Source organism: Suncus etruscus, chromosome 20, assembly GCF_024139225.1.
Source record: "Suncus etruscus isolate mSunEtr1 chromosome 20, mSunEtr1.pri.cur, whole genome shotgun sequence".
Taxonomy (NCBI): Eukaryota; Metazoa; Chordata; class Mammalia; order Eulipotyphla; family Soricidae; genus Suncus; species Suncus etruscus.
Window position 1 is genome coordinate 43,589,930 of NC_064867.1, and position 17,908 is coordinate 43,607,837.

General features: G+C 48.5%; 1 protein-coding gene across 1 annotated transcript in view; it reads right to left on the reverse strand.

Moving 5' to 3' along the window:
• DNAH2 (dynein axonemal heavy chain 2) overlaps positions 1-17,908 on the reverse strand; it is a 140,185-nt gene that overhangs the window by 107,392 nt on the left and 14,885 nt on the right. The window contains exons 4-8 of the mRNA XM_049766225.1: positions 12,957-13,185; positions 10,680-10,790; positions 10,274-10,512; positions 7,645-7,836; positions 2,562-2,767 (exon numbers count right to left, since the gene is read on the reverse strand). Of these exons, the coding sequence (XP_049622182.1) occupies positions 2,562-2,767; positions 7,645-7,836; positions 10,274-10,512; positions 10,680-10,790; positions 12,957-13,185 (977 nt within the window). The remainder of the gene's footprint in view (positions 1-2,561; positions 2,768-7,644; positions 7,837-10,273; positions 10,513-10,679; positions 10,791-12,956; positions 13,186-17,908) is intronic.

The following is a 17,908-nucleotide window of genomic DNA, read 5'->3' on the forward strand; positions in this document are numbered from 1 at the left end:
AAGGAAGGAAGGAAGAGAAAAGAAAAGAAAAGAAAAGAAAAGAAAAGAAAAGAAAGAAAAGAAAAAAGAAAAAAGAAAAGAAAAGAAAAGAAAAGAAAAGAAAAGAAAAGAAAAGAAAAGAAAAGAAAAGAAAAGAAAAGAAAAGAACCCCTGGCACCACACTAGACTGTCAGTCCCCTGAGCATTAAGCATAGGCAGGGGTCACTCCTATGATCCCAAAATAAATAAAATCTGAATCCCACATAAGTAATTTCATAGGACAAAGATCAGAGAGATAGTAGAGTAGGTAACACGCTTGCCTCGCACAAGCCCCACTCTAGGAGCAGTGGAGTGCTCCTGGGAACCTGTGTCTCTGGTTCTTGAAGGTGCTTGGCTGTGCCACAGCTGTGTGTGTCTGTGGCAAAAAGAGCTCCCAAGCCAGTTCTATAATTATTTGTAATCATGGATTTCTCTAAAAAAGCCACTTAGCCCAGACCATAAAGAGAAAATTATGGTACAGCAGGTAAGGCACTAGCCTAGCATGCAGCTGACCTTGGTTCAATCTCCAGTACTCCCAAATGGTCCCCGGGGGTGTACCAAGAGTGAATCCTGAGCACAGAGACAGGAGTAAGCCCTGAGCACATCAAGTGTGGCCCCCCAAAAAAATTAATAAGGAAGGACTGGAATGATAGAATAGTGGTAGGGTGTTGGCCTCGCACATGCCTGGCCCGGGTTCAATGCCTGAAATCCATATGGTCCCCAAGCCTGGCAGAACTGATTTCCGAGCACAGAAAAAAATAGGGGGTGGGAATATATGTGTACATTATGTACAAAGGACTTCCCAAGTTGCCGGGTGTTTTTTCTGGTTTGTTTTTTAAGCTACATCAGGGCCGGAGAGATAGCATGGAGGCAAGGCGTTTGCCTTTCATGCAGGAGGTCATCGGTTCAAATCCCGGCGTCCCATATGGTCCTCTGTGCCTGCCAGGAGCAATTTCTGAGCCTGGAGCCAGGAATAACCCCTGAGCACTGCCAGGTGTGACCCAAAAACCACAAAAAAAAAAAAAAAAAAATCAGTGCTCATGGGTTAACTCATGGGTTACTTCCGGCAGGCTTAGGGGATGCCAAGGATTGAACCCAGGTTGACTGCATGCAAGGCAAATGTCCTGCCCACAGTGCTATCGCTCCAGTCCCCCCAGGTGTTTTTCTTTTTCTTTTTTGGTTTGGTTTATTTTTGGGGTCACACTCAGCGTCATTCAGGGGTTACTCCTGGCTCAGAAATCACTCCTGGCAGGCTGTGAGGACCATATGGAATGCCAGGAATCAAGCGCAGGTCAATCCTGGTCCACAGCATGCAAGGCAAAAGCCCTACCGTTGTGCTATCTCTCCAGCCCCCGGCCCAGGTGGGGTTTTTTTGGTTTTTTGTTTTTTGTTTTTTTTGGCATTTGGGTCACAACTGGCAGTGCTCAGGTTCCTCCTGGCTCCACACTCAGAAATCGCTCCTGGCAGGCTCAGGGGACCATATGGGATGCCGGGATTCGAGCCACTGACCTTCTGCATGCAAGGCAAATGCCTTACCTCCATGCTATCTCTCCGGCCCCCATCCCAGGTGTTTTTCTATTCCCTTCCTTTTCCGTTGTAGATGTTGGGATGACAAAGGGTCATACATATCTTCTAGGGAGGGTGTATGTTGGATACTCAGGGAATACTCCCAGCTCTGTGTTCAGGGGGTGCTACCATCAGTGCTCCAAGGACCACATGCAGTGACACCAATCAAAGTGGGGTCAGAGATAAACAAGCCAAGTCCTTAACCCTTGTACTCTCTGGCCCTACGTGCACATGCATGGTAATGGAGCTTATGTACTCGGTGCCAGTGCTCACCAAGGTTGCATCTTTCAGCTGCAGTGCTCATGAATATCCCAGCACCGTTCACGGGTTTTCAGTAGTACACTCATGGAGCATGGAGCAGGAGGTGGGGAGCGTGACACCTTCCATTGTGCACACACATACCTGACTGGAACTCAGAGTGGCACTAGGATCTCAAACAGCAGCTGTTCTACCAGGGTCATGCTTGCTGTCTGCAATGGGATAACGCATCTGGGAGAGAACTTAATCTTGTGCTTGCAAGGCAGGTGCTTTACACCCCGGCCATCTCCAGGCACTCTTCAGATGCTTTCTTTGCTTTGATCCACTTATTCCTAAACACGATGCTGAGCCAAGTTCTATAACTGACCTTATTTCGCAGATGAAGAAGCAGCACCAACTGATATTTGCTGGATCCAGGGATTGAGTCCTGACAGACTAGCTTCCTCTGAGCCATTTTCTGGAGCAAGGCCTCACTTCCTATCTTACTAACCCTATCTTCTCCCAAAAATAGTGCCCCATTTTCCCTTGGATACACTCACCCTTTCTCCCACTTTTTGTTTTCTTTTTAACTTGTGGTACAAAGGATAAAGTCCCAGGTCTCACACATACAAAGGAGGAGTTCAGCCACTGAACTACGCCCTAGCCCTACTCCCAACCCCATCACTTCAAGCTCCCTTTCCTGAACTAACTAGGAGGGCATCAGCCTCCGGTCCTCTCACCTATTGTAGTCTTCGTGCCAAGAAGTGTTCTTCACATCCAGGATGCCCCCTCGGACAGCCCGAAGCATGGATAGATTTTTATGAAAAATATCCTCAATCTCCAGCAAGTTCCGTGTAATCTGGGGCCCCTGGGCACCAAAGAAGCAAGGGAGGGCACCTTGCTTGCCATCTTCCCAGCGGGCAAAATGGTATTGACAATCGCATACCTGAAAAGAAATCAACATAAGAATCCCTGTTTAGGGGCCGGAGAGATAGCAAGGAGGTAGGGTGTTCGCCTCGCCTGCAGAAAGACTGTGGTTCGAATCTCAGCATCCCATATGGTCCCCCGTGCCTGCCAGGGGTGATTTCTGAGCATAGAGCCAGGAGAACCCCTGAGTGCTGCTGGGTGTGACCCAAAACAAAAACAAAAACAAACAAACAAAGAATCCCTGTTTAGAGGCCAGAGAGATAACACAGCAGTAGGGCGTTTGCCTTGCATGTGGCCAACCCAACCAGGAAAGACCCCGTTTGATTCCCGGCATCCCATATGGGGTCCCCCAGCCTGGGGGGCAATTTCTGAGTGCAGAGCCAGGAGTGACCCCTGAGCACCACTGAGTGTAGCCCAAAAGCCAATCAATCAATCAATCTATAAAATTTACCCTACCCATAAAAAAAAAAATTCAATCTATAAAGTTTACCCCCTCCAAAAAAAATCCCTGTTTCAAAGTACCACTACAGAGATAAAGAAAAGCTGTCATTCGGGACAAGGTCTAAAAGAGAAGTCACTGAAATGCATAATATCCTGTCAGTAACAATGTTGTATATCACCATGCCTAAAAGGGAGAAGAAAAAAGAAAGAAAAAGGTGCCTGCCACAGAGGCAGACTGGAGGGCAGGGCAGGACAAAAACTGGTGACATTGGTGGAGGGAAAAGGACGCTGGTGAAGGAATTGGTGTTGGAACATTGCACATAGGGATTCAAATTAAAAATTTTTTAAGTAAAATTACGTTTTTGGGGCTGGTGAGGTGGCGCTAGAGGTGTCTGCCTTGCAAGCATTAGCCAAGGAAGGACCGAGGTTCGATCCCCCATCCCATATGGTCCCCCCAAGCCAGGGGCGATTTCTGAGCGCTTAGCCAGGAGTAACCCCTGAGCATCAAATGGGTGTGGTCCGAAAAAAAATTATGTTTTTATTTAGGAATTCTGAGAAAGGGGAGAGAGTGTAACTCTGACTTCCCAAAGGCAGAGGGAGCCCAACCTAGTTCACACCCCAGTATCAAAATGTGAAAGTACACATTTCAGGAGGGGAGATTGGGCAACGTGTGCGTGAACACCACATACATGGGCTGGTGACAGACATGTATGCAGCACCAACACATGGACCCACAAAGCACACGTGCAGAGTGATGCAATTTTTTTTTTTGTTTTTTTTGTTTTTGGGTCACACCCGGCATTGCTCAGGGGTTACTCCTAGCTGTCTGCTCAGAAATAGCTCCTGGCAGGCACGGGGGACCATATGGGACACCGGGATTCGAACCAACCACCTTTGGTCCTGGATCTGCCGTTTGCAAGGCAAAAGCCACTGTGCTATCTCTCCGGGCCCAAGAGTGATGCAATTTTTAAAAATTAAAAATTTTAGGGGCCAGAGCAGTGGTGCAAGGAGTAAGGCGTCTGCCTTGCCCGTGCTAGCCTAGGCCAGACCTCGGTTCGATCCCCCGGCGTCCTTTAAGGTCCCCCAAGCCAGGAGCGATTTCTGAGCACAAAGCAGGAAGTAACCCCTAAGCATCACTGGGTGTGGCCCCCCAGAAAATGAATAAATAAAAAATTTTAGAAGAAAGAAAAAAAAAGGGTGGGTAGAAAATAAATTAAAAATTTTAAAAATCCAGGGCCGGAGTGGCTAACCTAGGACAGACCGCGGTTCAAGGTTCAATCCTCCAGCGTCCCCTATGGTTCTCCAAGCCAGGAGTGATTTCTGAGTACATAGCCAGGAGGAACCCCTGAGCGTCACCGGGTGTGGCCCAAAAACCAAAAGTAATAAAAATAAAAAATTTTTAAATCCCTGCTTAAGGGGGCCGGTGAGATGGCACTAGAGGTAAAGTGTCTGCCTTGCGAGCACTAGCCAAGGAAGGACCACAGTTCCATCCCACGGCGTCCCATATGGTCCCCACAAGCCAGGAACAATTTCTGAGCACTTAGCCAAGAGTAACCCGAGCATCAAACGGGTGTGGCCGAAAAAATAAAAATCCCTGCTTACCTTTCCGAACATGTTCTGAACTTTTGGGCTTAGCTTCTAAAGTAACACTAGGAAGGACACAGGGGGAACTCTACCTCCAGAATGGATTATGAGGACCAGAGAGTGGAGTGGGTAGGGTGTTTGCCTTGCACACTGTAGACCTGAGTCTGATCTCTGGCATCCCATAAGATCTCCTGAATACCACCAGGAGTAATTCCTGACTGCAAAGCCAGGAGTTATCCCTGAGCATCCCTGGATGTGGCTCAAAAACTAAAAAACAGGCATTATACTAAGACAGTGATAAAAGGAAATATCTAAAAGCAGGGGCCTGAGTGATAGTACACAGGTGGAGCACTCGCCATGCGTGTAGCCAATCTACATTCGATCCCCAACACTCTTTATCTCCATATGGCAACCCATGCCTGCCAGGAGTAAGCCCTAAACACTGCCTGGCGTGCCACACACACCCTCCAAAGAAAGCCTAGAAGCAAGTAAGAGCAAGGCATATGATGACATGAGTAGTCAACCTAGGAAGTCCTGGGTTCTGCCTCTGTCCCTCTCCCTCCTCCTTGACCGAGGCTAATGTTGGCTTTAATTCTCTACCCCTGGAGCTTCTCACCTCAATGAGGTCCTTGCAGCGCTGAACAAAGGCATCCACCTGAGCGAATATGCTGGACTGGTCGAGGACCCAGCCCCGAGTGGAGAACCTGTTTTAGGAAAGAGAGTGACTGAAGCAAAGCGGAATCATGAGACTTCAGTCTGCCTGTTCAGTGCTACAAGTGGATGTCCTGGGTTTAAGGAAAGCCCTTGAAATTAAGATCTCCCCACCCCTGCCCTCGTCAGCTCTACCAAGCAGCAGTTTCTGAGCTCAGTAAAAAAAACCAAAGTGAGGGGACGGGGAAATAGCACAGCGGCGTTTGTCTTGCAAGCAGCCAATCCAGGACCAAAGGTGGTTGGTTCGAATCCTGGTGTCCCATATGGTCTCCTGTGCCTGCCAGGAGCTATTTCTGAGCAGATAGCCAGGAGAGACCCCTGAGCTCCGCCAGGTGTGGCCCCAAAACCAAAACAAAAACAAAAACAAAAAACCAAAGTGGGAAGTGGGGAAGCAGCACAATGTGACAAGAGCCAGAGAGGAGGAGACAGGAGGTGGTTTCTGCCTGATGAAATTTTACATTTCAGGACTGAGAAAGGAGGCAAAGACCCATGTCCAGGCCCGTGTAGAAACTCCCAGATCTGGAAATTAACAATGCATGGGCTTTAGAAAGTGGCCCAAGGGCCAGGAGTCGGAATCTGCCCTCTGTGGGATGGCCCAGGGGTGGGCAAGTGTGCTGCGTAGAATGCCAAGAGAGACGCCTCGTACTGGGTATGCATCTGCACCGCCCGAAGGTAGTGGTCCTTCCACGCATGGCAACAGGAAATGCATCCTTGGAGGTCGTCCTTGCTGGAAATGACGTATCCCTCGAAGATCCGGTCCAGGGAAATGGCGTGGCAGCACAAGCGGATGATCTCGTTGCTCATCTGCAGGAAGGGCCCCAAGAGCTTTAGTTCACAGCCGGCCCCGGCCCTGCAACTGCCTGACCTGCCTCAGGCTTCAGCCTCGGACTCTCTGGCAAGGCTCCTGGCACAGTCTCACTCGGACACCTCTGGTCCCCTCGGCATCCTCCCCGACCCCCCAGCTCTGCCACTGCATCACCGTGAGTGCTGAGATTCAAACACACGTGTTACTCTTCGGTGACTTCTGCTCAGGCTGCAAGTGGTGCCAGAAGCTGCTTCTCAAAAGCTGGTGTTCCTTCCACTTGGGGATACAAGGACAAGAAACTGGGCGATGCCCAGTGGTGTTCAGGAACTTCTGGCTCTTTGTGCAGTTTAGGGGTGACGCTAAGCAATGCTCAAATAACTAGGCAGTACCAGAGATCAAAATCTGGGGTTTCCACATGCAAAGAATGCACTCAGTCCTTTGAGACATCTCCCTGGCCTGGGAAAAACTTCCCTCCCCTCCTGAAAAGTTTAGCCTTGGTACCTGTCCCTTCCAGCTGCACTCCCCTAAGCTCCATCACTCCTCTCCCCCAAACTCCTCTTCCTATCTAAACTACTCCCACTATGAGACCGGAGAGATAGTGCAGTAGAAGGGCATTTGCCTTGCATGCCGTTGACCTGGGGAGGGACCTGGATCAATTCCCGGCATCCCATATGGTCCCCCAGCTTGCCAGCAGCAATTTCTGAGTGCAGAGCCAGGAGTGAGCGCAGTTGAGTGTGGTCCAAAAACCAATCAATTAATCAAGTTTTTTTTTTGTTTGTTTTTGTTTTTTGGGCCACACCCGGCATTGCTCAGGGGTTACTCCTGGCTGTCTGCTCAGAAATAGCTCCTGGCAGGCACGGGGGACCATATGGGACACCGGGATTCGAACCAACCACCTTTGGTCCTGGATCGGCTGCTTGCAAGGCAAACACCGCTGTGCTATCTCTCCGGGCCCAATTAATCAAGTTTTTGTTTTTTGGTTTTTGGGTCACACCCGGCAATGCTCAGAGGTTACTCCTGGCTAACCACTCAGAAATCGCTCCTGGTGGGCTCGGGAGACCATATGGGTTGCCAGGAATCAAACCACCATCCTTCTGCATGCAAGGCAAACACCCTACCTCCATGCTATCTCTCGGGGCCCCAATCAAGTTTAAAATAAACTACTCCCACTCTGACAGAAAGTCCAGCGCCCAGTCCCTTCACTGAGAACGAAAGACAGCCCCTCCCATCGGACTTCCTCGCTATGTCGGCACTGCAGGGCATCCAAGGGAATCCCAACTTCCGGGAGCCCTCATAGCCCCATGTGACGACCACCCTCAAGACCACCCTCAGCCCACTCTCCCAGAGACACTCGCCTTCCGGAAGAGGGAGGTGAGTCTCTCCCGAGTGTTGTAGTAGGGCGAGTTGACCCAGATGATGCGGATGAGGCTGATCAACTTGGGGAGCTTGTTAGGGATGTCCTTGGGCTTCATGAAGGCCAATTCCTGATACGGCTCCTTCAGGATTGACAGGAAAGTCAAGTTGGACTGTGCTTGAATAGAGCCGTCCTGGAAGCCAAAAGAAACAGACGAGACTTACACACCAGGAGGAACTGGCACTGCGCAGCACATGCTGTCGTCCCATCTCCTCTCTGGTGATGACTCAGTTTCACCCACTGTGTGGCGGTGGGGCTTTTGTGCCATTTTCAGTCGTGGTGTTTGCCAGGGCTACACCTCGGATTGCAGCGTTCCCACTCAGCCAAGGTGCTCATTGTGGGCTAGTCCTTTGGCTCTGATGCTGGCACACACACTCCCAGGGGTCACACTCTTTAACTGATGCGTACAAGTTACGGTGGCAGTGCTCCCAGCGTCACTACTGTGCTTCTATCTGTCTCAGCAATGGGGACCTGAGTAAATATATGACTGCTTACATTGATTTACTTATTTCTACAAAAGAACTTCTATCTTTTTTCATGTCTTTAGCTTTTCCATTTCCCACAAGTAGCAACTACGCCCGAGAGAGAGAGAGAGAGAGAGAGAGAGAGAGAGAGAGAGAGAGAGAGAGAGAGAGAGAGAGAGAGAGAGAGAGAAACCAAGTGTATATTTTAATTCCTCCTGGTGCCTGAGGCCCGCCACCACTGCTGGGGGTTTGAGAGAGACGGAGAGAGAGTTAGATCAACACCGGCCATCGGTGGCCAGGGGAGGCCTGGGTTCAAAGATGAAAGAAAAGTGAATAGACATGAAGTAGGCAGCATTCAATCCTTTATCTCCGGCCCCCCATGGACCAGCAGGTACTGCTCTGGTCATTATTCTAGGCACCCTACAACAGTCCAAATTTTTCTTTTCTTTTCTTTTCTTTTTTGTTTTTGGGTCACACCTGGCAGCGCTCAGGGGTTACTCCTGACTCTATGGTCAGAACTCGCTCCTGGCAGGCTAGGGGGACCATATGGGATGCCGGGATTCAAACCACCATCCTTCTGCATGCAAGGCAAACGCCTTACCTCCATGCTATCTCTCCGGCCCCTAAATTTTTCTTTTTATACCTGGCATATCCAGGGGCATGTCCAGGTTCAACAGTCATTATAGTGGGATATTCTAAGGGCATATCCAAGTCCAACTGCCATACATTTCCACCCTTTATGTTTTGTTGTTTTTCGTTGTTTAGATATTGAGTTATCCTCAGCACTCAGTGAATTAGAAATTCTCCAAGCACAGGGGTGAACTGCACCGGCTCCCAGGTAGAGGAAAAGAGCGATTGACCAGGCTCGACCCGAGGATGTGGGACGGGCCAAACCTCAGCGACCTCAGCCAACAGACCCACCTAGAGCTGCACTCCAGAAAAGGGACCCAGCCCCAGGTGGCAAAGAGGGCTGAAGTCTGAAGGCATTGCACTCCAAGCCAAACCATTAAATGCAAAGAAATATGGTAAACTAAGGAAGACACTAACAACTGGGAATATGGAGAGAAATCCTAGCAAGTTTCCAAGTCCACCAAAACGCACAGGCACAATAGATGAGCACCTAAAAGCACAATGCAAGCCATGGCAAAAGAAATGAAGGAATCACTAGCAAATTCTAGTTCTAGAAATTCTCCAAGCTCGTTTTGTGTCTTTTCTTCTAGTTTCTCCAGTTTAATTCAGAACTACACCCAAAATAGATACTAGATAGCTGCTGATCAACAAGCAAGATGGCTTTCCTCTATTCGTGGCCATGAGTTCATGGCATGCTCAGCTAGATTTTTGTATTGTTTTGTTTTGCTCAAGGATTACTCCTGGATTCCTGACAGTGCTCAGAGGACCATATGCAGAGTTGGTGACCAAACTGGGTTGGCTGAGAGCCAGACAAGCAACTTAACCATGTGCTAGAATTCCAGCCCCATAGGCAGGGTTTTCGATTTCTAGTTTTGGCTCCTTTACACCTACTTAAAATTCCACCTAGAAAGAGAAGTCTATTTCTTCTATCTGAATTCTACAGAGTTCTAGAATTTTTGTTTATGTTGTTTGTTTGTTCCCATTTTGGCCACACTCGTAGCACAAGGAGTAAGATGCTTACCTTTCACACAGCCAACCCCAGGCCAGTACCACCTAGGGTTTCCGGAGCAGCAGTGAGTCCTGAATACGACCAGATGGTAGCCCCAAAACCACACCCTCCACACCCTGATGTGCTATTGCTTTTTGTTTTGTTTTTTTGGTTTTGGGCTAACACCTTGGCAGTGTTCAAGGATTACTCCTGATTCTGATTCTGGGCTCAGGGATCACTCCTGGTGGTGCTCAGAAGACCATCTGTGGTAATGGCTATGGAAACCTGGTTGGTTGCATGCAGGGCAGGCACCCTACCCACTGCGCTATCTCCCTAGTCCCTGTTCTATTTTTCATAGTTTCTCACTACTACAATCCCAAATACTGGGTACTGGTGATTACACTGTCACCGTCTTCTTGGTGCTCTTGGTGTCCCGAAACCACCGCCCAGTTTCTGTAAAAACACCGACTTTCATTCTATTCATAAACCTGGATCTGCTGGGCCAGTTTCAGGAAAGGCGACAAGTAGGAAGACTTGGCGATGCGCAGAATAGACTCGATGTGCTTCACCCCCTTCTTCACCAGCTGTTTGCTAATGCCAGACAGGTCCATGCATCTGTTGTGCCAAAACTCAATCTCCTCCAAAGGACCCAGATTTTCTCCTGCATCCACAGTCTCCTGGGCGCTGAGCACCTCCTTGATCTGCCGGGTCCAGTGGATCATGGCCGCTACGAGGGAGATTTGAAGCCGGAATCACTCTTACCACTCCTCAGCTACAGCCAGCCAGCCCTTCCCCTTCCACATTGCCTTCCTCACCCATCTCCTTTCTGGCCACCTGGACTTCTCCTTCTCCGCTCCTGGGCCCCCCAACACAGTGACGACGCCTGTTACTCACTCTCTAGCCGCTGAACCAGCTCCTTGTCCTTAACTACCGCCTGAGGCCTCAGGTTCATGGCCTCTGTAGGGATGTAGAGCACTGTGTGCCCCTCCAGTTTGTAGCGAGTATCTAAAGAAAAGAAAGAACCACAGACCTTCACTAGGAGGATGCGTTTTCCACACACCCCGTTCCCATCCTGAGTAATTGAGCTATATGGTAATCTCCTAAATTATGCATTTTGTTTGTTTTTTGTTTTTGTTTTTAGGCCACACCCGGTGACGTTCAGGGGTTACTCCTGGCTATGTGCTCAGAAATCGCTCCTAGCCTGAGGGAACAAATGGGACGTGGGGGATCCTAGGCTAGCGCACACAAGGTAGAGGCCCTATCACTTGCGCCACTGCTCCAGCCCCTAAATTATGCATTTTAAGAGTCAGAAAAAAACTATGATGTGGGGCCAGTGAGGTGGCGCTAGAGGTAAGGTGTCTACCTTGCAAGCGCTAGCCAAGGAAGGACCGCAGTTCGATCCCCGGCGTCCCATATGGTCCCCCCTCAAGCCAGGGTCAATTTCTGAACACTTAGCCAGGAGTAACCCCTGAGCATCAAATGGGTGTGGCCCAAAACCAAAAAAAAAACTATGATGCATATATTTGTTGCCATCAAAAGAAGAATGACAGTGGGATAGAACAATAGCACAGTGGGTAGCGCATTTGTCTTATAAGTGATTAATCTGGCATCTCATATGGTCCCATGAGCACCAACAGAGTAATTCCTGACCCCTGCTCACTGCTGAGTATGGCTCAATAAATAAATAAACAGAAAGCAAAGCAAAAGGTATCATGGTATAATAAGAAATTATCATAAAAGTAGCATCAAAAGGGCTGGAGTGGTGGCGCAAGCAGTAAGGCATTTGCCTTGCACACGCTAACCTAGGACAGACCACAGTTCAATCCCCGGGCGTCCCACAGGGTCCCCCACGCCAGGAGCTAATAGCCAGGAGTAACCCCTGAGCGTCACTGGGTGTGGTCCAAAAACCAAAAAAAAATAATAATAATTGCACCAAAGATCTCTACTAGGCCCTCAATACACTCTATCTTAGTTATTTGTTTTTATTTTGGGCCACAACCTCGTATGTGCAGAGCTCACTCCTGGCTGTGCTCTAGGATCACTCCTGGATCCTGGAAATGCTTATGGAATCTGGGATCAAAGCCAGGCCGGCCACATGTACGACAAGAGCCTTACCTGCTACATTATCTCTCCAGCGCCAACAACAGTCTCTATATTAATGCCGAGCATTAATACCCTCCACCACCTATATCTAACTTTATCTTACACGTGCCCTTGGAAATATCCTGCTCTAAATTTGAGCAATTCTAAGGAAAAAAAAATTATTTCCAGATTAGACAGCAAATTCTTGTAATATTTTCCAATCAATCAAGGAACACATATTGGGCCAGAGAGATAGCACAGCGGTAGGGCGTTTGCCTTACAAGTAACCGACCCAGGACCAATGGTGGTTCAAATCCTGGCATCCCACATGGTCCCCGTGTCTGCCAGGAATGATTTCTGAGCAGAGAGCCAGGAGTAACCTGAGCAGCGCTGCCGGGTGTGACCCAAAAACCAAAAAAAAAAAATAAAGAAACACAGATTTGGAGCTAGAGAGACAGCACAGCAATAGGACATTTGCCTTGCATGCAGCAGATCCAAGACAGACAGTGGTTTGAATGCCGGCATCCCATATGGTCCCCCGTGACTGCCAGGAGCTACTTCTGAGTGCAGAGCCAGGAGGAACCCCTGAGCGCCGCTGGCCAAAAAACCAAAATATAAAAATTAAATTAAAAAAATAATAAAGAAAAGAAACACGTATTTGGGGCCAGAGAGATAGTACAGTGGTAAGGCGTTTGCCTTGTGTGTGGCCTCCCCAGGAGGGACCTGGGTTTGATTCCTGACATCCCATATGGTTCTTCAAGCCTGCCAGGAGCAACTTCTGAGCACAGAGCCAGGAGTAACCCAAGCGCCGCAGGGTGTGGCCCAAAATGAGAGAGAGAGAGAGAGAGGAGAGAGAGAGAGAGAGGAGAGAGAGGAGAGAGAGAGAGAGAGAGAGAGAGAGAGAGAGAGAGAGAGAGGGGAGAGAGAGAGAGAGAGAGAGAGAGAGAGAGAGAGAGAGAGAGAGAGAGAGAGAGAAACACATGTTCTATGCCAGGCAAAGTATGTACTCCTCATCTCCCACTGGCATAACTAGCTGTCCTGTTGGTCAGGCACTTAAGGAGAAAGCCGGCCTCAGGCCTTTTCACTCACCGGTCAGGCAGGCGAGGAACCTGTGCATGTGAGAAGCAAAGTGGTTCCGAATGCTCTCAGGCCAGGTCGTGTTTGTAAAGATCTGAGGGGCAAAGATGCCAGTGAGCAGCCGGAGAAGGGCTGAGATGTAGGGGCCCCTCACTGTCCCATACTGCACCACCGCCTCAAAGTTCTCGGGAGTGACGGCAACTGGTTCCTGGCGAATGAAGTAGGCTATCTGGTTCGGAACCTGCACGAAAGACAGAAGAACAGGGTTAGTCTTCAGGCCTGTGACGCCCAAAGGGATCTGTGTTTCGAATCGTGAGAGCTGACCTAGGTCTCGGCCATATTTGCTTTGGCTTTCCTTCTTTCCTGATTCAGCTCGAAATCTTTGTGTCGTGAGCTGCTTCCAGTCCTCTCAGACACATGTTAAACGTGTGGGGGAGAAATGCGAAGAGCAGGCCTGCAAGGCATGTGCTGTGTGTCTTGTCCAAGTTGGCTTTGCAATACAGTGCCTGGGACATTGCATAATTGCATATATTCAGTAACATCTGGATGAATAGATGGATCCACAAATTTTAAATGATAGAATGGAGGGAGGGAGAGGACAGGATGAAAAACTAAGTTGGTTTTGGGGTTTCTTGTTGTGAGGATTACTCCTAGCTCCGCACACAGAAGTTACTCCTAGCAAGCTTGGGGGACCACATGGGATGCTGGGGTTAAACCCAGGTTGACTGGTTTCTGATTTTTTTTTTTTTTTTTTTTGGTTTTTGGTTTATGGGTCTCACCCGGCAGTGCTCAGGGGTTACACCTGGCTCTACACTCAGAAATCGCTCCTGGCAGGCTCAGGGGACCATATGGGACGCCGGGATTCGAACCACTGTCCTTCTGCATGAGAGGCAAATGCCCTACCTCCATGCTCTGTCTCTGGCCCCTGGTAATTTTTTTGATATAAAGACCAGAGTGATGGTATAGTGGGTAGGCTTGTATGCAGCCGACCCAGGTTCGATCTCCAGGATCCCACCAAGCCCACCAGAATTCCTGAACACAGGAGTAACCTCTAAGCACCACCTGCTGTGCCCCAAAACAAAACATAGAAGCAAAAACATAAACAATATTCTCTTCCTTTCTATAAAACACTACGTACTTTTATATACCTAGTCCTATTTCCCCAGTTAAATACTCTTTTGGGGAGGGGAGGGATTTGGGCCACACCCAGTAATGCTCAGGGGTTACTCCTAGCTATGAACTCAAGAAATCGCTCCTGGCTCAGGAAATATTTGGAACATCAGGGATCAAACCCAGGTCCATCCTAGGTCAGCGCGTGCAAGACAAAAGCCCTACCGCTTGCGCTACCACTCTGGTCCCTACTTAAATACTCTTACTAAATTTTACATTTGTAGGTTTTACCTTTTTCATAGTAACTCTAAAATATATTGGCACCGAATTAATTTTTTTTTTTTTTTTGGTTTTTGGGTCACACACGGAGGTGCTCAGGGGTCACTCCTGGCTCTACACTCAGAAGTCACTCCTGGGGCCAGGGCAGTGGCGCTAGAAGTAAGGCGTCTGCCTTGACAGCGCTAGCCTAGGACGGACCGCAGTTCGATCCCCCGGCGTCCCATATGGTCCCCCAAGCCAGGAGTGACTTCTGAGCACATAGCCAGGAGTAACCCCTGAGCATCACCGGGTGTGGCCCAAAAACCAAAAAAAAAAAAAAAAAAAAAGAAGTCACTTCTGGCAGGCTCAGGGGACCTAAAGGGATACCGGGATTCAAACCACCGTCTGTCTTGTGTTGACAGCGTGCAAGGCAAACGCTTTAACGCTGTGCTATCACTCTGGGTCCCCAGAATTATTTTTTTATTGAATTACCAGGAAATACAGGGTTAAAAAGTTTGTCATGCGGGCCCGGAGAGATAGCACAGCGGCATTTGCCTTGCAAGCAGCCGATTTAGGACCCAAGGTGGTTGGTTCGAATCCCGGTGTCCCATATGGTCCCCCGTGCCTGCCAGGAGCTGTTTCTGAGCAGACAGCCAGGAGTAACTCCTGAGCACCGCCGGGTGTGGCCCAAAAACCAAAAAAAAAAAAAAGTTTGTCATGCAATGTTCCAACACCCATGTCTTCACCAGTATACATTTCCCACCACTGATGTCCACAGTTTTCCTTCCACCCCCCAAACCTGCCAGGAGCGATTTCTAAGCACCAAACCAGGAGTGACCCCTGAACACCACCAGGTGTGTCCCAAAAACCTAAATAAATAAATTTAAAAAATAAGAAAGAATTTTGGGGCCGGAGCCGTGGCTCATCGGAAGGGCATTTGTCTTGCACACGGTTGACTTAGGACAGACCATGGTTCGATTCCCCAGCGTCCCATATGGTCCCCCAAGCCGGAGTTTTCTGGCCCACACAGGGCAGTGCTTAGGGACTACTCCGGACTCTAAGTTCAAGAACCACTGGTGAGGGGCCGGAGAGATAGCACAGAGGCAGGGCATTTGCCTTGCATGCAGAAGGACGGTGGTTAGAATCCCAGCATCCCATATGTTCCACCGAGCCTACCAGGAGCGATTTAGCAATTTCTGAGCGTAGACCAGGGGGAACCCCTGAGCGCTGCCGGGTATGACCCAGAAACCAAAAAAAAAAAAAAAAAAAAGAATCACTAGTGAGGTGCAGAGGACCATCTAGGATACCGGAGATCAAACCTAGGTCAGCCACATGCAATGCTAGCACCCTACCTGCTATACTACTTATTGTTCTTTGGCCCCTCTTATCTTTAAAAAAGAAAAGGCCACACCCAGTGAGGCTCAGGGGTTCCTCCTGGCTCTGTGCTCAGAAATGCCTCCTGGCTTAGGGGACCATATGGGATGCCAGGGAATCGAAATGCAGTCCGTCCTGGGCTAACACGCACAAGGCAGACACCTTACGCCCTGCACCATCGCTCTGGCCCCCCTCTTATCTACTTTTGTGACATGATGTTTTATTCCCTAAAACCTACAATTTCCTTTTTGTCTTACATTTTTCATTTTATCTCATGTAAGAAAAAAATTCAGGGGCTAGATCAATGGCACAGTGGGTAGGGTATTTGCCTTGCACACTGCTGACCCAGGTTCAATTCTCAGCATCCCATATGGTCTCTCGAGTCTGCCAGAGTGATTTCTGAATGCAGAGCCAGGAATAACCCGAGTCTCACCCCCAAAATCAGTTCACTGGACTAATACAGTATCATATTGATACAGTAGCACCATGATACTGTGGTGAGAAAGTTCCTTCTGTTATGTCTTCCCCTTTTCGCTGGCTTTCTTTTGCCCTTTATTTCCCTTGGTCTATGCTCGACGTTGCCAAAAATTGCTTTGGTTCGGTCATGCTTGGGCAGTTGTTCTAATGAATTGTGAGTGAGCTCTCTGTCCCACTGTGAAGGAATAGTTCGCTTCCCCCTTGAAGTGAAAATGAACAGGGCAGCATTTTATGTTTTATTCACTTTTCTCTAACCAAAGAGAATCACATCAGTGAATGGGCAGATGGTGAAGGCGAATTTAAAATAGTGGAAAAAAATCTTTGTTAAAATACTCGGGCTTGGAAGCTGGACAGATAATACAATGGGTAAGGCTCTTTACTAGCAGGTGTCCAACTCTAGCAACTCATATGGTCGGTCCCGAGAAGACCAAGGATTAATACCTGAGTGCAGAGCCGGCAGTAGCCCTTGAGTATGATCAACTATGACCCAAAAGTTTAAAAAAAAAATTTTTTTAAGAATCAGATTAGACTAGAACATGTTTTCATATACTTATTGGCCATTTTATATGTATTTGGGGGGGTTGTTTTGATTGGTGTTTTGTTTTTTTCATTTTTGTTTTTGGGCCACACCCGGCAGCACTCAGGAGTTACTCCTGACTCTGTGCTCAGAAATTACTCCTGAGACTCGGGGAGCCATATGGGATGCCAGGAATTGAACCAGAGTTGGCCGTGTGCAGAGTAGGCAAGCACCTAACCTGTTGTGCTATTATCACTCTGGCCCATTTTTCTTTTTGGTTTCTTTTTTTTTGGGGGGTGGGCCACCATTGACGCTCAGGGGTCACTCCTGGCTTGGGGGACCATATGGGATGCTGGGGGATAGAACCATGGCAACCACTCCGCACCACCGCTCCAGACCCCATTTGTATTATTATTCAATTCCTCTAACATTGTTTAACCAAACTGGGGGGGAGTATTTGTTTTCCTATTTAGCTTTTGTATTTTTTCTACATTTCTATTCTACATTGAGTTCTTTACCCATTTGGGGGTGGAGTCCACAACTGGCAATGCTCAGGTCTTACTCCTGGCTCTGGGTTCAAAAATCCTCCTGAGAGGGGTTTGGGGAACCATACAGGGTATCACCTGGGTTGGCCATGTGTAAGGCAAGTGTCCTACTCACTACTATTGCTACAGTCCAAACTTTCTTTTAGATCATTATTGAGATACTGTGAATTAAAATCCTGTTAACAATCATTTCAGGCATACATCATTCCCAATAGAATCTATTATCAGAGTGCCTCCCTCCCTCCACCATGATCCCAGACTCCTCTTCTCCCTTTAAACCCCACCTCCACCCCTACAAACTCAGTTCTATAGATCACTCTCCCATTGCTGCCTCTGGCCATTTGCTCCCTCCCTGCTGTGTTTCTTTAAATTCTACTTGAGATAGGTCATTTTGTAGCTGTGGTTCCTTTTGACTCACTTCACTCACACGATATCCTGTAGTTCCATCCACGTGGTGGCAAATTAATTTTTTCCTGGGGCTGGACAGATAGCATAGAGGTAAGGCTGTTTGCCTTTCATGCGAAAGGATGATGGTTCGAATCCCGGCATCCCATATGGTCCCCAGTGCCTGCCAGGGGTGATTTCTGAGCATAGAGCCAGGAGAAATCTGAGTGCTGCCGGGTGTGACCCAAAAACCAAAAAAAAATAAATTTAATTTTGTCCTTTCTTATAATTGCAGAGAA